Here is a 27,220-nt window from a genome sequence, read left to right on the forward strand (position 1 = left end):
TTAAATGTTTATTTTTGAGGGAGACACAGACAGAGCACGAGTGGGGGAGGGTCAGAGAGAGAGGGAGACAGACTCGGAAGCAGGCTCCAGGCTCCCAGCCGTCAGCACAGAGCCCGACCAGGGCTCGAACTCACGAACTGCGAGATCGTGACCCGAGCCGAAGTCAGAGGCTCAACCGACTGAGCCCCCCAGGCACCCCGACGATTTTGTTTTTAGAGATCATCTTTCATTGACCGAGTTTGCCTTTTTATTTTTTAAAAGTAATCTCTACACCCAACATGGGGCTTGAGCTCACAACGCCAAGACCAGGATTCGCATGTTCTACTGCCTGAGCCAGCCAGGCGCCCCAGAAGGTTGCCCTGTGAAAGTGGGAGGAGGGCCCAGAGCTCAGGAAGGGGAATTTGGGAGATGGGGGGTAGGGCAGCCCGAGATTGTCATGCTGTGTCTGATGTCTGTAGCGTAGAGCCAGCTCGGAGCAGGCGCTCCACGGCTGTGCCCCGTGGCATTGCCACCGTGTTCCCTCTACCCTTGCCAGGGATCTGGATCCGTGGCCCTGAGGCTGTACACATCCAGTCCTGCATCTGACCCTCTGTTTTCACTGCTGCTCTGAGGCTCCTGGGTGAGGGACCAGCTCCCAGCCCTGCCCGTCCTGATGCAGGGCCTGTGGCAGATCAGACACAACCTGCACGTGTTGAGTAAATAAGTGAAATCGAATACATCTACCAGTTTGGTGCAGCTGACAAAGGTTGCTACACTGAAACCTCTTACAGTACAGTGAGTGATGACCCTGAGGGAGGGGCCACCATCCGATATTTTGATATCATCCATTTGATATTGAGTGCTTTTTAGGTGCAAGGTAGCCTTGAAATACACTCATGAAAATCTCTGAGGTGCCATCCTTCCCTCATGGAGCTTCCCATCTAGAGATGCGGGTAAAACACTACCTCTCCCACACACAGTGTAACCAGATTTGAGGTATTTACCAACAGAGTTTGCTGTATTTCCAAAAGTAGGATTTATGCTAATAAATATTTAAGTCTGCAACTGTCCCATTGAATCATCTTTACCTGAAACTCTAAACTTGCAGGGTGCTCAAAAATTGCTAAATTTACATGTTTTGGGGAAGTGAAAGTTAAAAATTACAACCTAACTATATCATTCAAAACTGTAAAAGGACTTTTTGAAACATGTTTTTTACAGGTTTGATCTGTACTGACTTACGTATCGCTGTTAAAATAGAAGCTTTTCCCAAAGACTGAATAAAATATCTGAGGCTTTCCTAGACGATTTTTTATTGGCACTTTTCATGGCTTTTTCAGTTATTTTATGCATTCAAGTTATGTTTTCTAAAATGTAGGTAAAAGAATGGCCAACTCCTTTGCATCAAAGACCTTCACGGCACTTGCAGATCTGTATCCAAATATGGCTAACCTGGTAGGTTTTAAGATCTAGTGGTTTGGGTCTCTAATGAAACTATTTGGTAACATTATATTCCATCAACATTATTGACTTGACATGTGCTTATATAATTGACAAGACACTCACTGCATCAGTACCATTATTAGATATTAGGTACCCCTAAACCGCTTTGAATTTATGTCAGCGACGTGAAAATTAGGCTCTCTTTTGGTCAGAGGGTAGGACATTGTAGGTATGATTAGCAATGGTTCAAAATAATCAAGTTTAGTTGTATTGTTTTAATTAAATATTTACTAACAGCTCCAATTTAGCATAATAAAATTAAAACATTTTTACTCAGCAAGATCTATTCTCTGACCAAACTGTACTTAAGTTACACATTTAAATACTTATCAGTAGGCTCCTTTTATGACCTAAAGGTACACGACAGATATAGTTGTGAAATATTATGTGAAAATTCATTTTTTACTGAAGGGCTGCAGGGGGAGTCCATCATTTCAAATATATGAAGACTTATTTAGTCAAACAAAATCTAGATGGAATCCTATTATCGTAAGGTAATCACACCCCCTTACCTTCCCTGTCCTAGCAAATCTGTTGTTTATATCTGGCATTTACAAACCCGGTTTCTCAAAATGGGATTAAATTTACTTGTAACTGTAATAATGTGTAATGAGAAGTTTGTTAATGTTAAAAAATAATTGTTGCTGTTATAGTGTTTCTTGAAAGGTAAGCTATTTGTTAATTTCCTCATCGGTTAGAAAGTTGTACTCGATATTTCCATTAGGTGTATTTTTACAACACAATTTGGTGAGATCTGCATGCATATGGAATTTAAGAAATAGCAGTGTGTCTAAATGTAGTGAGACTAGTTAATAGCTCAGCTAGAATGTGGTAGTCTTGAAAGTTTGAACATATTTTAAATGTAACAGATTATTGCAGGGTTAAAATCAGCTGCTAGAATTAGTAATGTAAGTTTAGATTTATCTTTTCAGGAAAACATTTTTATTTCTTAAAGTACTTTTTCAATTTTTCTTTGGTAGTCACTAAAGAGAACGTTAAAATGTTTAGGGAGATGTTAATATCTTTAAGGTTAAGATCTGGGACTTCAGAACATAGATGTATTAGCATTAATATACAAGTTTTGTTACAATCAAATTTATATTACCGTTTAGCATGTTTGGATTACAAAGCTAAGCAATTTTATGTGGCTTGTTAGAAAGTCCTATATTAAGGAAAGCTTTGAAGACCGTGGCAAATAAAACTGTATATACAGTAGAAACTTGCTAAGTATTAAATGATTATATTTGCAGTGGCACTTAACTGTCTTATTGCTTCGTACTATTCCTCGTGGAATTGAACATTTATGAAGTTCTTTTAGATGTTTGTCTGGAGTAAATATATTTAAATGGCTCCTAGTCAAAAATGTTTGTTAGAGCCAGTAAAATATAACAAGTCCATGAAATTAAATTTACCATCTACATCTGTGTTTAATATTTGTCTTCTATAACCCTTTTGTTTTTCAGAAAATAATTGGTATAGTTATTGGGAAAACAGATGTCAAAGGCTTTCCAGACAGAAAAAGCTGAGTTCTGGTTGACTCTTTGCTTCATTTTTCATCAAGTGTGGCTTATGACTGCAACAAAGTATATTTAAGTTATTGAACCTCTCACGCCCATTGAACTCCTTGAGGGCAATGGCCATGCTCTCTATTGTATGGTAAAGTACTTGATTTAAGGCCATATGTGGAAGGACGTTAAAATCATTTTTAATGACATGTACAGCTGTGTGGCCATAGTAAGGACTCTACCTTAACGATCACTCGCAGCCTCAGAGGTGCACATACACAGGTACAGCTAAGACAGAACATGACAAAGGACAGGGGTTTTGAGCACGGATGTGTCATGATAGAGTCGTGTTGAGGGAGAGAAGTCCAGCAGCACATCTGCATATTTATTCAACCAGACGACCCAGTGGAAAAAATCCATTTTTTGTATGCGGAAAATACAGTTACCTTTGGTTTTAGTGGTTCCCACTGAGTTGTTTGACCTGTGTAAAGCTTTTAGGACTATGAAAACATAATCCAAGACTAAAATTAGATTTTCAAAATCAACTCGTTTTCAAACTATTGTAGGTGACACAGAACAATACCGTATAAAACGCCAAAACTAGCGACGCATTACTGTTAGCTTTTCAAACATCAGTGCTGCGTGTTAAAGGTTGCAGTCTCAGTGCTTCTGGACCGCTGGAGGGAGGTCAGAGCTCTCATTAGACAGAAATTTTGTTTGAATCACCTGAGTAATTATGCCTATCTTTTTTTGACTCATGGTAGCTTTCATTTCATGGAATTAAAAAAAAAATTTTTTTTAACGTTTATTTATTTTTGAGACAGGGAGAGAGACAGAGCGTGAGTTGGGGGGGGGACAGAGAAAGAGGGAGACACAGAATCGGAAGCAGGCTCCAGGCTCCGAGCGCTCAGCTCAGAGCCCGAGGAGGGGCTTGAACTCGCAGACTGTGAGATCATGACCTGAGCCGAAGTCAGACGCTCAACCGACTGAGCCCCTCAGGCATCTGTATTTCATGCGGTATTCTTAGGTTTGATGTAAATAATGAAGATGTCATTTTGCACCCATGCTTGCTTACACCTTCACTTATTTCATCATGATTAATTAGATAGAATTATCATTTGAATAGTTTGAGCAAATCCATATATCTGTTTTCTAAGCTCTAAAAGGAATAACTTAAAATACATGAATTAGAAAAATGTCAGTATTTAAACATTTGCTAAAATCACAACAGTGAAATACAATTTTTACCTATCAGACTGTGAGGGTAGAGAGCTGTTCCTGTGGTGTTTGACTACTTTTTATGCGTATATGCACAAAACTCCTTTTGGAGACAAGGCGTGCTTACTGACTTTAAGGAAACATTACACATGTATTAATATGTTTTCACTAAAAATTCAAGCAGTTACAGAAGGTTATATAGTTGAAAAATGAACTTTTTAATTCAGCCCCCAGCTCTTCTGAACCTAGTCTCCTTCCCGAAGGTAAATGCTAATAACAGTTTGGTAGATACCTGTAATTTATACATGTATGTTAGGTTGTATTTAAAAACATTTTTTTTAATGTTTATTTTTTTGGGGGGGGGTGGGTGTTGGGCAGAGAGAGAGGGAGACAGAATCTGAAGCAGGCTCCAGGCTCCAAATTGTCAGCACACGGCTTGACATGGCGCTGGAACTCAACGAACCAACCATGAGACCGTGACCTGAGCCAAAGTCAGTTGCTTAACTGACTGAGCCGCCCAGGTGCCCTACTTTTTAAAAAAAAAAAAAAAAAAAAAATTGTTTTAGTGAGAGTGAGTTTAGGAGAGGGACAGAGAGAAAATCCCAGGCAGGTTCCACAGCCTGACGCGGGGCTCTATCCCACAACCCTGGGATCTTGACCTGAGCCAAAATCAAGAATTGGTTATTCTACCGTCCGGAGCCACCCAGGCATCCCATGGTTGTATTGCTTTTTTAATCAGCAAAAAAGCAGGGAAGAAATTTTATTTCAGGGGGAAAAGATGTTCCTGCTGACCCCTAGTGGCGCATTTGGTAGCACGCATTTATTTATTTGAAGTAATTTAGATCTGAATTACGACTTAGTTTAAAATAATATCAGTAAGAGAGAAATTGCAGAACCTAAGCTACTATCTGTATGGTTCAAGCCTATGTGTCATTTCCCTCGAAATCCACAGATAACTGGGGAAAGAGAACAGAGGGGTCAGTCGTGAGGAGAGTTACCGACTGGCAGCTTTGAGATTCATACAGGCATAACATCGTAGAATTTGTATCTGAAATAATATTTTTACCATGTGTTTGAGTATGTTTGTTATCATAATAATCCTGTTTATTCAAACTTAAGAGTTTTCATTTGAAACATGAAAGCATTGGTTTCCCTTAGATGTTGGATCCGAGAGGTACACTTTCAGTTTTACCATTCGGGACTCACCAGCCCATTTTGTAAATGCAGCGTCCTGGGGCAGCGAAGGCTACATCAGATCTCTTTCTGACAGCTTCAGGATTGGAGAGTGTGGTAAGTGGGCATTGGTTCTTAAACTGTTTCTGTTAGACTATTATTCCTGTGATGTATTTGAGGGAGCCAAAATAAAACACGGTTCCTAATTCTCAAGAACCTTATCAGAAGGAAGGCGTGCAGCTTTTCATTGCTTGAAATCCATTAATGTGATACTCCCGTATTTTTATCAGGTAGCTTTACGATCTTTGGTTTCTTTCCTTTTTGAGTTTGCATCAATACCTGTTGTAGGGATAGCCATTTGTCTTTCCGCAAACATGATAAGGCTGCCAGGTAGCTTTTGATAAAACATAATGTTTGAATTTTAATGGGACTTTAAGAAGCTTTGCTTTCAGATTCAAATACCAAGTCTTTGGTATCCTTTGCCCATCCCAGGATCCCTCTGATGGGCCAGTGTACTGTACTAAAAAACAAGGACTCTGGAAACAGATCTGGGTTCAAATCCTGGTTCCAACCCTTATTTACATCATGGCTTTGAGGAAATTTCTTAACCTTGTTGAGCCTCGACTATGCATTAGTGCCCTGTAGATTCTCGTGAGTGTTAAATGAGGTTGTGCGCCTGGTGTCAGTGCAGAACTTTGTCATCCGGTGGGTGGCAGCTCCAGCCTCGTGCGGGAGACAACACGTACACCAGCCCTCTTTCGTGGTAGGAAAAAGAGGGGAAGAGTAGCGCACAAAATTGAACTATTCCTCTCCAGCGCTGCGGCATCCAGCAGGGTACTACGTGTTCCTGTGGCTTAGCACCTACTCGTACATTTATTCCCTTGTCTTGTGAGCTGGCAGCGTTGTTTGTAGTGTCGCTGTAACTGAGTGATAACATGTGGACTCTGAAGGCAGAAAACTGTGCAAACTTCACAGGGCCCAGGACAGTGAGAAACATTTCTTGGATGAATGCCGGTACGTTAGTTATGTGGAGCTCAAGATATATTTTGGTTTTAAACCATATGTGGATGGGTGTGAGGGTGAATGAGATAAGGGATTCTGAAAGCATCAAGGCTGACGATAATGATAAAGCTAAGTAGGATCTCAGTGTGGTGGAGTGAAAAGATTACAAATTTTGGATCAACAAGTGTAAGCCTAGCTCTACTACTTTCTAGATATAAAACCTAAGAAAGTTATTTAACCTCTGTGCCTTCTTTATTTGTAAAAAGGGATCATCATGGAGTGGTTGCGTGAGGAATTCGCGAAACGGCACAGAGAGGTCTCATGTAGACCACAATGAGGAAACAGAAGCCCTAAAATGTTAGGTCATAAAGCCGATGAGCTGTGGAACTGAAATCAGGAGGCGGATTTTGTATCGCTCTTTCTGCCCCAAGGCTCTCGTTTCCCAGGGCGACAGTGAATGGGGTGAAGTTCACTTAAAGTATAGGATTTACGGAAGGGCCAGTCATGACCAGATCACATGTGGAGAGTGACTAGTCAACAAAGCAACGTTAATGCAGGTCATCAGTTGGGACTGAAACCCAAAACATAAGAAATGTCATCTGGGATCAAATTGATGGCCAAACCCTGGGCTTCTGTGCCTCACCGTGCCATAAGAAAAGGACCATGAAGGATGTGTAACACTGACTCACAAGTTAGAAATAACATTGTAATGTTCGTTGTTAGGAACACCTGTTCTTTATTTATGTAGTTACTCTTCTGTGATAGTATCTTTTCCTCCTCTTGTAGTGATCATTGAAAATCCTCTCATCCAACGAAAGGAATTAGAAAGAGAAGAAAAATTCAGCCCGGCAACTCCTGGGTAAATATTCCAGCACAGAGTCAACACCTTTGTGCGAGCGTGGCCGTCGCTGTTAAGTGCCTGTGCGTCAGGTTAGCAGAGGGCTTACTGAGGGTAGAGGCTTCAGCCTGGAAATTAGAAGTTTAGTTCTTCCTCACAGTATTTACCTTTGATTGTGAAGTAATGGACGTTGATACAGGAGTACATGAAAACTGGCTTTGTTACTTTTATTCTCGTGCTTAGATTTAGACAAATTTGACTCTAGTCACATTAAAGCTGAGCAACAGGAAGGAGAGCTAAATCTTGTAAGTCCAGTATATGTGTCATAGCAAAAAGGTACGACTCTGGTACATGCCTTACTCTCTTAGTTCGTGTTGTCTGGAAGCAGAGCCAGGAGGAGCTTTTGTGTGCAGGTGGTGGCTGTCAGGGGCCGCCTGTAACAATAGGGTCAGGGTAGAGCAGAGAGGCGGCTCGACCGGAGCCAGGAGGGAGCTCTGGAACGTGAGTGGCACCCCTGAAGGAAGGGCAGTGGGCTTCGGGCCCCGTGTTCGCAGGCCACCGGCGGCGTTCCATTCCCCGCTGCTGGCATTTCTGATGGAGGACGGTTCTCCAGAGAAAGGTGAGGCTGGTACAGGGCTGTCAGTGGGACAGAGTCCCACTACACACATACCCTCCCCCCTTCCATTCTGTCCTCGTCATATACCAGACCCCAGTTCTCGTTTCTGTGCAGCCACACAGATCTCTTTCCACTTTCTGAACACACTGGGCTCCGTGCACCGACACCACATGCATTTCACTTCCCTCTGCACAGAGCAGTCTCCTCTCATCTGCTTTGGGCGTTTGCTCCTTCTCCTCAGTGAAGTGTCCACTTGAACGCCACCTCCTTAGGCCTTCTCCATTTGCTTTGTGTTAGTGGCCCTGCCAGTCCCTCACTGGGACCTCGCCCTTTGCCCTTATCATCATAACCTGCGATCTGAAATGATTCATTGCTGTCTGTCCCCCACTCATACCTGTGAGCTCCATGAGATCAAAGGTCTTGTCCGTCTTCTTACCACTGTATTCCCTCTGCCTAGACTAGGGTTTGGCACATAATAGCTCTCGGCAGATATTTATGGAATGAACGGATGAATGGATGGAGGGAGGGCCAGGAGGAAGAGCATTTTTGGTAGAGGGAACAAGCATGAAACCTCCTGGCATTTTCCAGAACAATTAATAGTAGGTTGAAGCATAGGAAACTGTTGCTATTTGACTATATTTAGTCTAAAAACTAGTGCGGGTGCAGGTGTACGTGTCACTCTCATCATCTAGTATCTGATGTGGCTGGAATACAGGGCAAGGGCAGGGAGCAGTGGGAGGGAAAGCTGGAGAGAAGAGCAGAGAAACCTCACAGGCAGCTCTGCCTGCCTGCCTACCAACTTCATTCTCTGGCGATGGCTAGCCCAGAAGGTCTTTGAGCTGGGAAAGAATATGTTCATATTTGTGGTCGAGGAACATCACTTCAGCTACCTGAGCGGGGAAGGAAGCTTAGGAGACAAGGCAGTAGTTGGGGCGAGAAGTGATAAGATAAAACCCTGCAGAAGTAGGGGGGGTATGGGAAGAGGGCCTGGGTTAGAGGGCTGGACAGAGGCTCCCAGAAGGGACTTGGGAGTTGATTGGCTGCACGGGGAGCGCACCTCAATTCAAGTTCAGTATGTAGATGTTGGGCATCTGTTCCACAGAAAGCATCATTGGAGGAAGTCTATGCACGGTCCTGATGCAGGCAGGGCAGGGGGTGTCAAGAGATGGCAATGATGGGACACCCCCACCCTGACATTTCACAGAGAACAAAACAGAAGCTCAGAGTTTTGGGCAAGGTCAGAAACTCGTATGCTTACAACTCGGGCACGGATTGGTCATCAGAACATTTTCTTAATGAAAATACATTTTAGACAAAAAATATTGTACAACATTTTTCACTGTTTCTGAGGGTATAAATTGTCTTGATATAGTCTAAGTCACAAGCAAAAAGATAATTTAATGTGAACCTGGAAATATTTTTCTACTAGAAAGTCACTTGATATTAACTATTTGTGTGTTTACAATTTAGCAACTGTAAACTATTGCTCAGTGAGAATCACTCCACCGTAAAAGTTTGTTCCAGTTATGAAGTGGACACCAAGCTCCTTGCTCTGATATACTTACCTATTAAAGAGTCTCGTGATTACTATTCACTGGGTGATATTGTTGCAAATGGACACAGTCTGGATGGAAAGATTATTAACGTGCTTGCAGCTGTGAGGTCGGTGAGTTAAAGCCTCAACAAAGCCAACCTCTCTTTGGCAGGGAGTCCTATCACTGCATTTCTGTTTGGAAAGTATTAACCAGTTGGAGTAAATTTTCTTGATCCATAGTCACTTGAATTCAGAAAATGGTACAAGTTCTCATCAACATCAAAGTAGCATTTTATCTGTGAGTGAGTAGCAAAAGAAAATCATATTTGAGTGTGAAATGCAGCACACTCATAAGTGATCTACTAACTGTACGAGAGCTTTTCATACTTGGGTTAAATAAAGACACGAATGGAAAGGGTAAATTCATTGACTTGAAGATCTGCAGGAAGTCTCCTGAAGGAGTGGAAGTTGGAAAACTCATGTCGTCCATTCGCGTATGTGCTTGTGATATCCTGAGATGGGGGTGAGAATATCCACTGTGTGGCCGGTCTGTGACCTAATGCAGGCATCGTGGGGTGCTGCGGAGCCCCTCACCAATGGCACATCATCATCTCTCTCTCACAGTTGCTGCAGTGAGTTTCAAACTGTTGGTCAAACTAGTCACTTGGCAGGCATTTAGAGAGAGATCTCAAAAGTAAGGTTTCAGGGCCCCTGGGTGGCTCAGTGAATTAAGCATCTGACTCTTGATCTCAGCTCAGGTCATAATCTCAGGGTCATGAGTTTAAGCTACTCTGTGCTGGGTGTGAAGCCTACCAAAAAAAAAAAAAAGTTTCACTAAAAAAAGCTCATGAAGAAGATGAAAGGAGCAAGACCAATTCCTCATCATATATAGTGATGATAGTCAAAGACCATCTATATATATGTATATGTATATGTATATGTATATGTATATGTATATGTATATGTATATGTATATGTATATATATGAAATAGCCCTGGGTATTGAAGATAATGTAGATAGTGTTGTAAGTAATTGCTCATTGCTTTTCTGTATTAAATGACAGGGTTGATTCTCCCTGTTGACAGACCTGTGATGGTGAAGCCACGTCTGCTTTGCTGTCCACCTTAGCCCCAGCCTAGCACAGTGCCTGCCACATAGTAAGCCCTCGATATAATTCAGATCAGAGGAATAAATACCCTATATGAAAATATTGAAGCGGTGCCTTGGTGGCTCAGTCAGTTAAGCATCCGACTTTGGCTCGGGTCATGATCTCACAGCTCCTGAGTTCAAGCCCCGCATCAGGCTCTGTGCTGACAGCTCAGAGCCTGGAGCCTGCTTTCGATTCTGTCTCCCTCTCTCTGCCCCTGCCCCTGCCCCACTCATGCTCTGTCTCTCTCTCTCAAAAACAAATAAACATTTAAAAATTTTTTTTAAAATTGGAGAGATCCCTTTCTGGGTAATTTATCTTGTTAAAACTTTTTTTTTTCAATGTTTACTTATTTTTGAGAGAGAGAGAGAGAGACAGAGAGAGGGAGACACAGAATCTGAAGCAGGCTCCAGCTCTGAGCTGTCAGCACAGAGCCCAACACAGGGCTTGAACTTATGAACCCTGAGATCATGACCTGAGCCTAAGTCAGACCTTTAACGAATTGAGCCACCCAGGCGCCCTGGGCAATTTTAGCTTCTTAGGTAAAGGCGAAATATGATCTCAATTTCCCTGCAATTCCATATAATGCCATTATATTACAATGTAGTAAGAATTCTCTAAAACTCTGTATCGAGTATAAACAGAAGCCTGCAACAGCTTTTCCTGCTTAACCGCCGTGGGTCTGGTACTCTCTTTTCTAGGATGATGTTACCTCTTTGTTTTCCCATTCTTTCTTCTGCCATTTTGCTTCCATCCCTCTTTCATTTCCTTTTCTTCACATTTTTGTTTAACCCTTTCTCTCTTCTTTCTTACCTCTGTCTCTTCACTTTAGAGGCCTTTTCCTGCAATTCTCTTGTGTGCGGTGGTACGGCAGACCTCTGTCCTCCTCGGGCTGTCCTTTCCTCCGACTTTCCTTCTAGATCCTGCTCTATTGCTGGCAGCTGTGTCTTTCCTCAGCTCCTTCCTCTGGAGCTCAGCCCTGCCAGGAGATGGCAGTGGTGACAGCAGCTTAAGGAGCAGCCGGCTGACCGCCCATGCTTGGGCCACTGCTGTGCGGCTGTCAGAGGGGCCTGCTCTTAAATTTGAGAACTCCCTGGGGGGACAGAAGCGCCCCTGAGCTTACCTCCACTTCCGTGATCTTCTTATCCGCAATGTGGGTCAAACGAGGTGGGGGTCAAAGTGCCCTCCCATACGTCCCTCATTTGGTCCTCACCACCTTATCCCTATGGAGGCGGCAAAGAAGGCATTGATACCATACCTGTGCTAGCAAGAAGAGGTTGCTGAGGCCTTGGAAGACTGAGCTCATTCAGTCACATACACTCCATGCCAGGCTCTGAGCCAAGCCACGGGGATCACAGGGTGTTGAAAATATACTTTCTATCCTCAGTGAGTCCACCTAGATGCCACCCAGGGGCTTGTCTTGGAGCGTGGTTTTTGACACGTTGAAAACATCCCATAGTCTTAAAGCACATATTTCTGTATCTCTCTTTAATCAAAGTGTGTAACTTATAACTTCAGCTAAATATACCTAGTTTAGATAAAAGATGTTAAAAAAATTTTTTTTAATGTTTGCTTATTTTTGAGAGGGGGGGAGAGGTAGGGGCAGAGAGCAGGAGACTCAGAATCTGAAGCAGACTCCAGGCTCTGAGCTGTCAGCACGGAGCCTGATGTGGGGCTCAAACTCCCGAACGGTGAGATCATGACCTGAACCGAAGCCGGACGTTTAGCTGACTGAGCCACCCAGGCACCCCAGAAGATGCTTTCTAAAAATGTGTGTGTGTGTGTGTGTGTCTGTGTGTGTGTGTGTGTGTGAGAGAGAGAGAGAGACAGAGACAGAGAGACAGAGACAGAGAGAGAATCCCAAGCAGGCTGCACTGAGCCATTCAGATGACCCCTAGATAGAAGATTCTTTTAAAATCACCAAGTATATAGTAGTGATTCTATTTTGATATTTTAATTTGATATTTAAAAGATAAAGATTTGAGTACTTCCATTAACAAACATTTAAGTACCTCTACAACTATAGGTGAAGAATAATTATTTCCTTCAATTCCTGAGGTTGGAGAACCAAAATACTTTACAACTTCAGACCGAAGAAAAGGCCAGAGGTGTGAGGTGAAACTCTATGATGAGACGGAGTCTTCTTTTACAATGACATGGTAACCTCCCACATCTGTTCCAAACTGAAATCCCTGCTGTTATCACCAAGACAGAATGCTTTTGTTTCACCAAAAAGATGATGGATTTCATAGTAGGAGAGGGGTAATGACTGGAGAGAAATAATTATTGGAGACTTTGCTCTTGTACATTGACTTGTTACACTCTGTGCTGTAAGATTAACTTAAAATGAGATCTTTAGGCAGCACGGGATTGTTTAGATGGACTCCACTGTGACTGGTTCGTTCTTGTTCTCTGCTTTATAACAAACAATGATTTATTTGGTCCCATTGGTAATAAACCAGCCAGATTTTCCCTGATTGCCTGGGTAGCGTCCTGGAGTCAGGCTGTGGGAAGTTGGTAGAAAAGCAAGTGTTGTCCCAGGCTGCACCTGGGGCACCGTAGGGTAGGACGTGGCATCATCTAGACTCCAGAAGCCAGGGCACCAAAAAAAAAAAAAAAAAAAAACACCACAAAAACCATTAATGTGAAACAGGCCTTCAACCCATCAGGTCCCCTGAACAGTTTATCCAATGTGGGAACCCTCTCTTAATGGTCTGACAGAGAGACTTTAAAGGCTTTCAATTTGTAGTGACTCAGTTCTAACTCGCCTGGAGTGACCTAAGTGGTGGGCAAAGATGGAATTGACGGGGCAGAAGTTGTTAAAGATGAATAGTATCAAAGGAATGATTTATGACGCAGTTGTTAAATGCTTTGTGAAATAGACCGTGTATCCTGCAAAATGCAGGAGAAGCCAGCATCCTTAACTTGTGCCTTGATAACTTGGGGAATCGTTAACTCCAGCCATTAGGACATTCTTTTTTTGGTAAATAAAGTGGTCACTGCCAGTTTTCCCTAATGTATTTGACTTTTGCTTCTTTTTAAAAATATGCAGTTGGGATAATGAATCTATTCTAGTTGCACAGAGCTGGATGCCACGAGAAACAGGTATGATACTGTGATGATTGTGTTCACTGTTTGTCATTTTTTATTCCCCCCCACACACATAATAATTTTAAAATGGCTTTTTCCCCCTAAACAGTAATATTTGCCTCAGATGTAAGAATAAGTTTTGACAAATTTCGGAACTGCATGACAGCAACAGTAATCTCAAAAACCATTATTACAACTAATCCAGGTAAAAGGCTATCTGAAATTTCTTATCCCTTTGGAAATGTCTGTCTGACACATTTCAGTATTTGTGCAGTATATTTAAGAATGAAAACAATGCTTGGATTTCATTTGAATTAAAAGTGAAAACTGCTTTATCTGCTTTACATTTATATTTCTTAAATTTGCAGCAAGCTATCTCTTTGCTGTCTTTACTAAAGAAATGTGAAAAACTAGATTCATTTTTAGAGTATCATCCCTTGTAATGATTTCTGAGAAATCAATGCTATTGATTGGATTACCTAAATTTCTGTTTTATTTTATTTATTTCTTTATTTTTTTCAACGTTTATTTTTGGGACAGAGAGAGACAGAGCATGAACGGGGGAGGGGCAGAGAGAGAGGGAGACACAGAATTGGAACCAGGCTCCAGGCTCCGAGCCATCAGCCCAGAGCCTGACACGGGGCTCGAACTCCCGGACCGTGAGATCGTGACCTGGCTGAAGTCGGACGCTTAACCGACTGCGCCACCCAGGCGCCCCCTAAATTTCTGTTTTAAAAATAAATTCAGTTTTACTATATTCAAATAATTTCATGCTGGAGTACTGAGAACATATACGTAGTATCATTAGTTCATAGCATGAATGAAATACCCCTAAGGCCCACGGGCGTGGATGTTGAAAGCAGTCACAGTTTATTCCAGCATGCAGTCTGGGGAGCGGGATCTGGGGAGACGTGAGGGGTTGGCGCCTTTAAGGACCCTCAGAGCACTTTGCACTGCAGATAGAATGCTTAGCCTGGCACCAGAGCCGGAATGACCCTTCACAATCTCAGGAAGATGTAAATACGACAGCGTTCCTTCTCGAACAGCAGCTCACTCTGCCGGCCGCTAACAGAGCATCGACACTGACCGGGAATTATAAAGCAATTTTCTGTCTTTGAGCAAACCATTAGCAGAATTTTTTAAAGTATGACCTAAAGCGACAAGACTCTGTTGTCTCCATAAGTGCACTGGACCTTGCACATCTGCCCAGGGACGCCGTGTCCCTGAAAGTGGTGTCGTGGAAGGTGACGTGATGTGCCCTGGCTTGGCTTCGTTGAGATCTCATCTGCTGTGCACATGCTGTGTGCCAGGAATTCTCCTGGGGTCCAGTGACAAAACACAAATGTCTCTGCCCGCGTGATGCTCACGGTCTAGCAGGAGAGAGAGATAAGAAACAACAAAGATAACACATCTGTGGATTATGAAGTATTTAAGAAGAAAAAGAGGGATGGGGTCAGGAGGGGCCAGAATGACATGGTGGGTATAGGGAAGGTTGGCCTCCTTGGGACGGTGACATTTGAGCAGAGACGTGGTGAGGCAGTGAGAGGGTTAACCACAGGAAAGAGCGCCAGGCAAAGGAGCAGCCAGTGCAAAGGCCCAGAGGCTGGAGGGAGCCTGCTTGTGGGTAGAACAGCAAGGAGGCCAGTGTGGCTGCAGCTGACGGAGCACAGGCAGGAGGAGGTGTCAAGGTCGGAGGGGAGGGTGGGTCTCAAGAAGGCTTTATAGGCTAATGAGAGGTCATAGGGAAGGAGAACGAGGTCAGGATTTGGAGCAGAGGGTGGCATTTTCTATGAACTAAAAGGATCGCTCTAGCTGCTTTTTATAAATCGATGGTGGCACAACTGTGATCTATTCTCAACATTTAAGACAAGACTGCATGCTTTGGTTCCTTTTCTTTCCATTTCTTTCCTTGAGAGGAATACTATGGTTTATTATTTTTTAATAATTGATCAATATTAATAGTTTTAATAGTATTATACAGAATAATGTCAATGATTAAGAAATCTCCATCCTTTAAGGGTAAATTAGGCCTGGGAAAATTTCTAAAAGACATTTGGGTTTGTCTGTTGGAAAAGGTTATCAAGCTCACTAGGACAAAACTCAAAGCTAAGTTAATGAGACACATATTCAACGGATGTTGTCTATTTGATTCTGAAAACAGATGCAAAGGTGAAATGTCAAAGTGTTTGAGCAATGCCAGCATCACTAGAATAGACACCTGTTTCTCAAAGAGAAAAGGAGAGTACTCAGGAGGGTGTGTGAATTTTCATGTGAATATTTCAAAAAAAATTTCAATGTTTGTTTGTTTTGAGACAGATAGAACGTGAGCACGGGAGGGGCAGAGAGAGAGGGAGACACAGAATCTGAAGCAGGCTCCAGGCTCTGAGCTGTCAGCACAGAGCCCGACGCAGGGCTCGAACCCACGAACCACAAGATCATGACCTGGGCTGAAGTCGGTCACTTAACCAACTCAGCCACCCAGGCGCGCCTCATGTGCATATTTAATCACCCTTATTTCTTTTTTTTTTTTTTTAAATTTTTTTCAACGTTTTTATTTATTTTTGGGACAGAGAGAGACAGAGCATGAACAGGGGAGGGGCAGAGAGAGAGGGAGACACAGAATCGGAAACAGGCTCCAGGCTCCGAGCCATCAGCCCAGAGCCCGACGCGGGGCTCGAACTCACGGACTGCGAGATCGTGACCTGGCTGAAGTCGGACGCTTAACCGACTGCGCAACCCAGGCGCCCCAATCACCCTTATTTCTAATTTCCTGGGCTATACCAGCCAAGTAGAAATTAAAAACCTCTACTGGCTTAAACTGTCATCCTAGCTTTGCTTATGGCTTTCTCTGCCCTGTGAGTGTCCACCACACAGGCCTGAGAACCTTGTCGTCGGCAGGGATCTTCATAGCCGCACCTGCAGGGGGGTAGGGGGTGGGGGGGGGCGTGGTTGGATTTCTGTGACCTCGGTCCAGCCCCTTCCCCTGTCTCCAGTGCCGCAGTTCCGTCCGTGGTTCTGAAACATGCATTCATTCACTCACTCACTCACAAATATCTGTTGAATGCCTTTTATTTGCCAAGCACTGAGATGACGTGAGTCCTTTCTGGAACAAGGCCGGACATGATGGGTGGATGGTCACATGAGTGAAAGGACAGTCACTGTACTGGGTATGAGAGCCTCAGGGCTGGAAAGGCAGAAGCCCTGCTCACAAGGAATTTCAGGATGGTTCTGTGAAAGCTCAGTGATAGGACTCCTGGTTGAACAGGAACTAGGGAGAAGTGCCTGCCTCTGCCCCGGGGCTCAGTGGGGAGGGGCCCCCCCACAATGGCAGGTCTACAGAGTGTTGGGAGTCGGTCAGGGAGGGCTGAAAGGCCGTCAGGTGTTGGAGGTTGGGGGCTTGGGCTGAAGGTGTCGGGGTCACATGGAAACCTTCTGGTACACACTCTGACTATTCCTGAGAATACTTGTATTGCAAGTCGAGGAGCAAGACTTTCAAATAAACTTAAAAGATTTTTTTCTGATCAGAAAAGAAATGCATATAAAATTCAGAAAATACTAAAAGCAAAAAGGGAAAACAACACCTATACTCCTACTATTTTACAAGGGAATCATTTCTTTGATACATACTCTTCCAGATAACCTTGCATATGTGTGTGTGTGTGTAGGTGTGTATGTATATATATATATATATATATATATATATTTAATTTAAAGGAAATTGTTCCACGTAGTTTTGTAAGCTGCCCTTTAACAATGATGTCTGGTCTACATCTCTTCACTGAATAGACTGCTGATGGCTGCACAATATCCTATTTATGTTTTCATATGCCTTTACTTATTGAAAATCATTTTGGATCACTTGCAGTTATCTAAAAAGTGATCCATTGTTTTTCATTTATTGTGCATTTTCGATTTAAGATACACCAGAAGCTAACATCCTGTTGAATTTTATAAGAGAGAATAAAGAAACAAATCCTCTGGATGGTGAAATCGACAGTTATCTGAAAGATTCCATAAATTGTAAGCGACCTTTAAATGTTATTTGGATTTTTAAAAGGAAGTACTTTGTTTTACACAGTAAAAGATACCATATTCTTATTCTGTAACTGCTATATTTCCACTTTCTCAAAGGTTGTATAAAACTTTTAGAGGTTTCTAAAACCTTTTGCCAATCTCATGGGAGCTAAAAACTTGAGTTGACTGTCTTTTTCTTACTTTTACGAATTATTTATGTATGTAGATAGGAGTCCTTTTCATCCTCTAAGATTGCTAGCAAGCCCCACTCTGAGGCTTGCCTTCCCACGCTTTTACTGGTGTCTTCTGATGACCAGAAAGTCTTCAATGAAATAAAATGAATTAAAATTCCCATTCTTTTCCTTTTTTTTTTTTTTGCTTTTTTTTGGCTGTTATGTCCATTTATATAATCAGGTTTAATATAGCAGATATAATAATTTTTCTGTTACTTAACTGAACCTGTTACACGTTCTCATTTGAACTTTATAGTTTTTCTATTTGGATATAATCTTTTGGAGTTCTTCGAATACATAGAGAGCTGTTAATTACTTTTTATTTTTAGTAAACGCAATAGTTGATGTCTATACAGTTGAACAATTAAAGGTAAAAGCTTTGAAGAATGAAGGGAAAGCTGACCCTTTCTACGGGATTCTTTATGCTCACATTTCTACACTGAACATTGATGGTGCAACCACAACTGTTGTTCGACACCGATGGTAAGCAGACATATTACTGTCAGCAAAGTCATTCTTGTAAGAAATAAAGACCAACTAACGTTAATAAATTTTAAGCCCTATGAAAGTTAAAGATATTCTTTGAAATAACAGTGGTTATATATTTGAACGAAAGGTATAAATGAATAACCCATACTTAAATTTCCAAGACAGACTACTTAGATTGAAAGATTATAATTGCCTTAATTTTTTTAAATGTTTATTTACTTTGGAGAGAGAGAGAGAGAGAGTGAGTGAGTGAATGAGTGGGGGGCAGAGAGAGGGGGAGACACAGAATCCCAAGCAGGCTCCACGCTCTGAGCACAGTGCCTGACGTGGGGCTCGAACTCACAAGCCGCGAGATCATGACCTCAACTGAAGTCAGATGCTTAACCAACTGAGCCACCCACGTGCCCCAATAATTGCCTTTAAAAAAAGATTTTAAGTAATCCCTATACCCAGTGTGGGGCTCAAACCCATAATCCTGAGGTCAAGAGTTGCACACTCCACTGAGCCAGCCAGGTGCCCCTATAACTGCCTTTAAACAAAAAGTTCCTTTTTTTAAAAGTCTCATGCTCTACCGACTGAGCTAGCCGGGCAAAAATTTCCTTTTTTTAAAATATTTATTTTTGAGAGAGAGGTAGAGCATGCAAAAATGGAGGCGGAGCAGAGAGGGGAGGGCAGAGGCTCCAAAGCGGGCTCTGTGCTGAGAGCTCAGCCCAACACGGGGCTCAGACCCACAAACCGTGAGATCATGACCTGAGCTGAAGTCAGACCGCTCAACCAACCCAGCCACCCAGGCGCCCAAGCTTTCTCTGTCTCTCTCTCTCTCTTTTTTAATGTTTATTTATTTTGAGAGAGAGAGAGAGAGAGAGCAAGGGAGAGAGGCAGGGAGAGAGGGAGAGAGAATCCAGCAGGCTCCATGCTCAGCGTGATGTGGGGCTCCATTCATGACCATGAAATCATGACTGAGCCAAAATCAAGAGTCAGCTGCTTAACCGACTGAGCCACTCAGGTGCCCCTATAATTGTCTTTTAAGGTAAAATTTGATTTGCTGTGTTTCTGTAGTCACAAAATAAAAAGATATAATACTGCCAGAAACTTTGAACTGAGATGACAAGTGACAGCATTTAAAATTTTTCCTTGTTTATTTTTGAGAGAGAGAGAGCACGTGTGCATACCCACAAATGGGGGAGGGGCAGGGCAAAGGAGAGACAGAATCCCAAGCAGGCTCCACACCCTCAGCACAGAGCCCGACTTGGGACTCAAACTCACAAACCGCGAGGTCACAACCTGAGTCTAGATCAAGAGTCAGACACTCAACAGACTGTGCCACTCAGATGCCCTTAGCATTTAAAAAAAATTCTTTTCAGCTGTGGGCGCCTGAGTGGCTCAGTCGGTTAAGCATCTGACTTCAGCTCTGGTCATGATCTCATGGTTCATGAGCTCGAGCCCTACTTCTCTTTGTCTCTGCTCCTTGTGGTATTTCTCTCTCTCTCTCTCTCTCTCTCTCTCTCTCTCTCTCTCTCTCTCTCTCTCTCTCTCTCTCCCCCTCTCCCCCTCTCCCTCTCCCTCCCTCCCTCCCTCCCTCCTTTCTGCCCTCCCTCGTCTCTCTCTCTTGAAAAAAATTATTTTCAGCCACATGGTAAATATGATTTCTAGCCTCTCCTAGGTCAAAGTTATTGTACAAAAGCAAACCCCAGTAGATTTAATAATCTTAGCCAAAAGATGCTTAGCAAGAAACATCTAGGACGTTACTATGAATTTTTGTAATTGAAAATTTTATTGAGATAGTTGTAGACTCACATGGAGTTATAAGAACTAATAAAGAGAATCCATGGACACTTTCTCCACTTCCCTCCGATGGTAACATTTTATGAAACTATAGTATTGTATCGTAGCCAGGGTATTGATATTAATTCAATCTGATGATTTTTATTCAAATTTCACCAGACTGACATGCAGTCATTTGTGTGTGTGTGTGTGAAGTTCTATGTAGTTTTATTACATGTGTAGCTTTGTGTATCTACCACCACAGTCAGGATACTGATCTATGGATTTTAAAAACATTTTATGATTTGATGTTAAAGTTGAAAAAAAACCAGTGTGGAGGTGGCGATGTATGTCAGGTGTTTACTTTTTGAAAAATATTTTTCAAAAACTTTTTGAAAATTTTAATGTCTTTCTCATTTTTTCCTACATCTTTAATATTGATACATGAGGAAAAGCATCTGAAATTTAGCTTAAAAGTGATACGTGCCCAGACAAGAAAGCACCGTCTTCAGATCGCCCCTCCACTTGAGAAACTTGAGTCGGTCTTTCTGTTCCAAGTGGCTAAAGCAGACTGCTCCAAACATATGGAACAGCATGTAATTCCCCGAAAGAGAGAAGAGTGGGCTCCTGGCAGTACTAACAGCATTCAGGGTGTGAACTTGACCACCCCTAGGATTTTTCTGTCAACATGTGGAGGCCTAGTACAGAAGCATCATGTGAGCATTTGTCGAACCCGGGCTTTCCGGGGACAGGACATGATCCTTGCCCTCAGCGGCCTGAGCCAGGGAGACTAGACAGACGTACCTACAGTGTCAAGGAATAGGCCGTGACAGATTTCCAGGGCTGAGAGCCGGTCCTGCCGCTGTCTGCAGAAGGGAAGGGGTGAAGGAGCCCCAGCAGGGGGATGCAGGGCAGTGGAAAATGGGATTGAGCGCAAATTGTGGTGTTGCCTGCTTCGCCCGTCCGTCTGGCATTGCATTGCTCTAAGGGCTCCGGAAGTCCTTACTCTGGTTTAGACTTTTAAGGGAACGTGGTTCTTCAGCTAGAGATCAGGTTGGTCATTTACACCCTCACCTGTTATCACTGTCTTTGTTTCTTTTCAGCTCGGGCTGTGGATACGTTATGAAGGAAGCATCCGGCACCTGCCCTACTTGCCACCGAGATTCTTTGGAACTTAAATCTGTTTTTCTCAGCTTCCACTTGCTAATTGATGTCACTGACCACACAGGCACCCTCCATGCCTGCAGCCTCACGGGAGGTGTTGCAGAGGAGACTTTAGGCTGCACGGTAAGTAGCAGAAAGGAACACGTGTTTAGAAATAATTCCAGATTGAATTCTCTTCCCCCAAACATAGGTTATTTCAGTGGACATTTGATAGAAATTAAGTCATTAATAAAGAGGTCTGGGGGAAAAATCAGTCTTGATGGAAACACACATTGCTTTAGTGAAGAAATAATTGCACGTTTGCCAATCACCGCTAATCTCGCTGCTGGGAATAGTGTTGGAGGCTGTTGGCTGCAGTGGAGAAAGACCTTCTCTGTAGTCACAGTGGGCAGAACAGCGCATTGGGGGGTGCCGATCGGTGGTGAGACAGAAGGAGGGTTTGGCGACGCGCCACGACCAGCTGTGCAAAGTGAGCCCGATGCAGTCAGCGCACACGGTGGCCTCCACGGGACGGCAGCAGATACTTAGGGGCGTGTGGGCTCGATGACAGGCATGTGTTTTTTATGGTGAGAACCCGCTCCTGAAGTTTACCATTAAACCTCGGTCCCAAGCGGTTTCTAGTTTGTGAAAGGGAGTTTTCTGGACTGAGCCACCTGACTCCCTTCAGGGGTTTCCTTCAGAGCCTTTCTGACCTCTCCTCCATTTAGAGAGTTGAGCTGTCACTTGTGTGAATAAAATCCCAGTCAAGTGAGCAAAGTGAAGCTCCACGTTGCTGTCAAGATGAGTTATTTATACAGACTTCGGAAATGTGTGTTTGATCGTTTTAACCAGGTGAATGAGTTTCTTACAATGACGGATGAACAGAAAACAGCGCTGAAGTGGCAATTTCTTCTGGAGAGAAGCAAACTTTACTTAAAAGTTAGTATATTTTACAGTACTATGTCACTCTATATATTCAAGTAATAAGAAAATCCTAGAGTAAGACCTAGAAAGTTCGGGAATTTGTTATTTTTAATGCCCAATTCCACATGTGCAGAAGGACTTGGCTACTGTGGAAACAATGCAAGTCATCTGTTTTTTTTTTTTTTTTCCCCCGTAAAGTATAAAGGGACTCCACAGGACACCAAAGAAATAGACCAGCAAGGGGTGCCTGGCTGGCCCAGTCGGTGGAGGGTGGGATTCTTCATCTCAGGGTTCTGAGTTCAAGGCCCACGTTGGGTGTAGAGATTACTTAAAAATAGGATCTTTAAAAGAAAGAGAGAAAGAAATAGACCAACAAAGACACTATCTGTTAGGTTAACTCCAAGGCAGTGCACTGGGCTGTCAAAGCTGGTCCTCGCCCTGCCCCAGCTGTGTGGCGGTGCCCCTCAATTCAGTAAGCAGAATTGGATGGCACGGTCACATGCGTGGCTGCGGGGGGCTACACAGTCTCCGGGTTTGAACTCTAATCCCGCCACTCAGCCTCTGTGACCCTCTAAAACGCTGTGATCCTGCTGCTCTAACCAGAGCAGGGCCGCAGCCTTGGGGGGAGGGGGTGGTGTCACAGAATCTTAGTATTAAAGGGGAAAGGGGACTGAGACAAACTCCTGTTGTTTTGCAAATGCGGAAAATGGGACCAAGAAATACTGCTACTTGTGCCAGGTCACAGGTGAGATAGGGCTGCAGCCTACGTGACTCCTCTCCTTCTGCCAGTCTGAAAAGTTTTCTCCTTCACACTCTTCAAAGTTTTCAAGCTCCTCTTTCAGAGAATTTTATCTGTCTGTATTTACTGCACGAGGACGTAACATCGAGAACAACCTAAAACACGTTCATGAGCACACATTCCTTTAACAGTCTGCAGTGTTGTCATCTCATGTTCCATAGCCTCTGGAAAACCACCGTATGTTCTGTGGAAGAATGAGAGTGAAAAGGCCAACCACGTCTTAGTATAATCACGGAAGTAGTTGTGATCTCACAGAGGCTCTAAAATTGCCTTTGAGAACACTGCATCTCCACCAGCCCAGCCTCAGAAGCAGGTGTTCCCATTTTCCAGTGGCTTCTTTCCTTGTGGCCTCAAGCATATCCGAGTGGGTTACCGACATGGAGTTACCTATGGTCTCACTGATATTTCTAGGACCTTGCTTTGAGACTTCTTCATTGCTAGGCCTAAGGGGGAAATTGCAAGGATATGCTGTGTCTCGTCCACCATTAGCGTGGGTCCATGTGAATACTGTCCGTTCCCAACTCAGAATATACTCAGATCTATGACCGACTTTGTTTTCCCTCCAAATACGAGGTGCAAGTTGCTAATGAATTTGATCAATTTAAATTCATGGCAAGTTACTTGCAGTTTTCCTAACTCAATTCAAACATACCAATAAATTGCTCTCAAGTAAATATTGTACCTTCCCAAAGAATATTTTTTAAAAAGTATTTAAGTCAGATTGAACAAAGATTTTAAGCAGATATAAAATGGTCATATCACAGGGCCACCTGGGTGGTTCAGTCAGTTAGGTGGCCCATTTTGGCTCAGGTCGTGATCTCATGGTCTGTGAGTTCAAGTCCCGTGTTGGTCTCTGTGCTGACAGCTCAGAACCTGGAGCCTGCTTGGGATTCTGTGTCTCCCCCTCTCTCTGCCCCTTCCCTGCTCACTCTGTCTGTCTCTCAGAAATAAACTAAAAAGTTAAAGTGATCATAATACAAAATGTAATAAAGATCTTGGGGCGCCTGGATGGCTCAGTCGGTTAAGCGGCCGACTTCGGCTCAGGTCATGATCTCACGGTCCGTGAGTTCGAGCCCCGCGTCGGGCTCTGTGCTGACAGCTCAGAGCCTGGAGCCTGCTTCAGATTCTGTGTCTCCCTCTCTCTGTGACCCTCCCTCGTTCATGTTCTGTCTCTCTCTGTCTCAAAAATAAATAAACATTAAAAAAAAACTAAAAAAAGTAATAAAGATCTTGAGAATCAAATACAATTTATCAATTATTTTAAATCAGTTAAAAAATGACAAAAAGTATTGTTGTACAGATGGGGTATTTTGTATATGCATATTTCAATTAAAAATAGGGGTGCCTGCGGGGGCTTAGTCGGTTGAGTGTCCAACTCTTGATTTTGGCTCAGGTCATGAGCTCATGGTTCGTGAGATCGAGCCCCACACACTGGCTTCCGCGCTGAGTGTGGAACCTGCTTGGGATTCTCTCTGTCCCTCTGCCGCTGCCTCTCTCTCTCTCTCTCTCTCTCTCTCTCTCTCTCTCTCTCCTTCAAAACAAAACTATGACTACTTCAAATGGTTTAGTTGGAGGGATTTCAAAAGAAGGTATTTTAATGTTTTAAAACACATGGTGATATTACTACAGGTCCTTTTAAGTCTGATGTTAGTGTCAAATGATTTCCAAAAAGGGTAAAGCCACGACTGTCATACAAAAATAAAATGAACACATCAAAGATTTAATTCAATTCATTAGTTAGTGAAGAAACCAGGAATGTGTCCTCCCTGAATGAATTCAGAGGAGAACCGGGATTAGAGGCATAAAGGCAGGCTACCAGCAGTGCTGAAGTGGGCTTCTGTGCACCTGCAGAGTGGTCCTTCTGCAGGGCAGAGTGGTCGAGTCCTCACCCAGATGGAGTTTATCTGGATTTCTCCGAGCGGGACCACTATTTGCTTCACCATCTGTTTCCTGCAACTTAAAAACCGCTCCATCAAGGCCCTGAAAAGTGCTGCCGAATGAGGCAGCTCCAGCGCTCCGGCCAGCCGCACCCCGACTGGGGGAGGGGGCGGGGACGCTCCATGGGAAGGTGCCCACGGAGCTTCATTGCCCAGTTCAGTCTTGCAGTGTTTTCTGCCAGGAGTCTTTTCCTAGTAGTCTTTGAAAGTAAACCAGCTAGCTGATGTGCCCTTCTGCCCTGCGTTAAATAAAATGTTGGTGAAGGTGCTTTATTGTCAGAAGGGAGACGTTGTTATCAATAAAGCACATCACCACGTCCCCATAGCCTGACAGATTAGGTCGCCACCACGGGTTAACGTCTGTCACAGCTGCTGGCTTGACACTCTTTATTTTATGCATGATTGTACGCATGTAACCTCTGCACTCAGTGTGGGGCTTGAACTCATGACACTGAGATCAAGAGGTACATGCTCCACTGACTGAGCCAGCCGGGTGCCCCTTGAAGACACTTTAAACCCTTCTTTTTGTTAAGTATTGGATTTGAAACTCCAATTTTCCTACCAAAGAGAAATGCCATGAAACAAATAACATAGATTTTGACAAAATCAGCATCAGGAGCCACATCTGTAATTTCTCTCCAAACTGGCCCCGAGACTGGGACTCTCTCAGGTGTATGCTCACACCTGCAGAACAGCTCATTGTGGCTCTCTTGTGCTCACTGGTTTTCAACTTTATATACGTGGTGGTTTTTAAAGTTAACTCCCTCTCTCTCTCTCTCTTTTCTCCCTGCAGTTCTTTTTATCACATAGAGCAAGGGGTGGACTGAGAGTTAGCGTGCTCTCGTGTAAGCTTGCAGACCCTACTGAGGCAAGCAAGAACTTGTCTGGACAAGGAAATACTTAAAACAGGGTGTTTTAAACTCTGAACAAGGATATGAGCTTCGACTCCCTGGAAAGTGGAAAACAAGTTTGAAGATTATGGATGAAATTGTATTTTGTTCAAATGTGGTAAAAATGTTTCTATAAATTGTTATTGTGTTACCTTCTGGAGTTGGTTGAGAGGGGTGAATCTTAAAATCTCTCATACAACCCAGCTCCTTTGTCAGAAGTCCTTTTCTTCCAGCTTTGCCCAAATTGGAAAACGTTTGCATGAATTAGTAAACAAGTTTAATCTTCCCCACAGATATGAATGATTTTTTTTTTTAATTTACATCCAAGTTAGTTAGCATGTAGTGCCACAATGATTTCAGGAGTAGATTCCTTGATGCCCCTTCCCCATTTAGCCCGTCCCCCCCCAACCCCTCCAGTAACCCTCTGTTTGTTGTCCATATTTAAGAGTCTCTTCTCTTTTGTCCCCTCCCTGTTTTGATATTATTTTTGCTTCCCTTCTCTTATGTTCATCTGTTTTGTGTCTTTTAAAAAAATTTTTTTTTAACGTTTATTTTTGAGACAGAGAGAGACAGAGCATGAACGGGGGAGGGTCAGAGAGAGGGAGACACAGAATCTGAAACAGGCTCCAGGCTCTGAGCTGTCAGCACAGAGCCCGACGCGGGGCTCGAACTCATGGACCGTGAGATCATGACCTGAGCCGAAGTCGGCCGCTTAACCGACTGAGCCACCCAGGCGCCCCTGTTTTGTGTCTTAAAGTCCTCACATGAGTGAAGTCCTATGCTATCTGTCTTTCTCTGACTAATTTCACTTAGCGTAATAGCCTCCAGATCCATCCACGTAGTTGAAAATGGCAAGATATCATTCTTTTTCATTGCCAATATACGAGTGTATCGATATACGAGTATCGATAATACTCCATCGTATAAATATGCCCCATCTTCTTTATCCATTCATCCATCGATGGACATTTGGGCTCTTTCCATACTTTGGCTGTTGTTGATAGTGCTGTTGTCAACGTAGGGGTGCATGTGTCTCTTCGAAACAGCACACCTGTATCCCGTGGATAAATGCCTCGTAGTGCAACTGCTAAGTCGTACGGTAGTTCTGTTTTTAGTTTTTTGAGGAACCTCCATACTGTTTTCCAGAGTGGCTGCACCAGCTTGCATTCCCACCAGCAGTGCAAAAGAGAGCCTCTTTCTCCGCATCCTAGCCAACATCTGTTGTTGCCTGAGTTGTTAATGTTAGCCATTCTGACAGGTGTGAGGTGGTATCTCACTGTGGTTTTGATTTGTATTTCCCTGATGATGAGTGATGTGGAGCATTTTTTCGTGTGTCGGTTGGCCATCTGGATGTCTTCTTTGGAGAAGTGTCTATTTGTGTCTTTTGCCCATTTCTTCACTGGATTATTTGTTTTTTGGGT

General features: G+C 43.3%; 1 protein-coding gene across 5 annotated transcripts in view; it reads left to right on the forward strand.

The window, feature by feature from the left end:
• MEIOB (meiosis specific with OB-fold) overlaps positions 1 to 26,091 on the forward strand; it is a 28,112-nt gene extending 2,021 nt beyond the window's left edge. The window contains exons 1-14 of one of the 5 annotated variants that reach the window (XM_086691601.1): positions 1,365 to 1,434; positions 2,946 to 3,003; positions 5,364 to 5,495; positions 6,647 to 6,737; positions 7,167 to 7,239; positions 9,305 to 9,500; positions 12,575 to 12,675; positions 13,569 to 13,621; positions 13,716 to 13,811; positions 17,525 to 17,626; positions 18,183 to 18,336; positions 21,210 to 21,393; positions 22,102 to 22,188; positions 25,703 to 26,091. In XM_086691601.1, the coding sequence (XP_086547727.1) occupies positions 5,427 to 5,495; positions 6,647 to 6,737; positions 7,167 to 7,239; positions 9,305 to 9,500; positions 12,575 to 12,675; positions 13,569 to 13,621; positions 13,716 to 13,811; positions 17,525 to 17,626; positions 18,183 to 18,336; positions 21,210 to 21,393; positions 22,102 to 22,188; positions 25,703 to 25,813 (1,317 nt within the window). In that variant the 5' untranslated portion in view covers positions 1,365 to 1,434; positions 2,946 to 3,003; positions 5,364 to 5,426 and the 3' untranslated portion in view covers positions 25,814 to 26,091. Of the gene's footprint in view, positions 1 to 129; positions 1,435 to 2,945; positions 3,139 to 3,874; positions 5,496 to 6,646; positions 6,738 to 7,166; positions 7,240 to 9,304; positions 9,501 to 12,574; positions 12,676 to 13,568; positions 13,622 to 13,715; positions 13,812 to 17,524; positions 17,627 to 18,182; positions 18,337 to 21,209; positions 21,394 to 22,101; positions 22,189 to 22,995; positions 23,647 to 25,702 lie in introns of those variants that run through there. The other 4 variants (XM_086691599.1, XM_086691600.1, XM_086691602.1 and 1 more) reach the window with 4 other exon arrangements.
• The last annotated feature ends 1,129 nt before the right edge of the window (positions 26,092 to 27,220 follow it).

Source organism: Puma concolor, chromosome E3 (assembly GCF_028749965.1).
Source record: "Puma concolor isolate L17-30 chromosome E3, mPumCon1.1.hap2, whole genome shotgun sequence".
Classification (NCBI taxonomy): domain Eukaryota; kingdom Metazoa; phylum Chordata; class Mammalia; order Carnivora; family Felidae; genus Puma; species Puma concolor.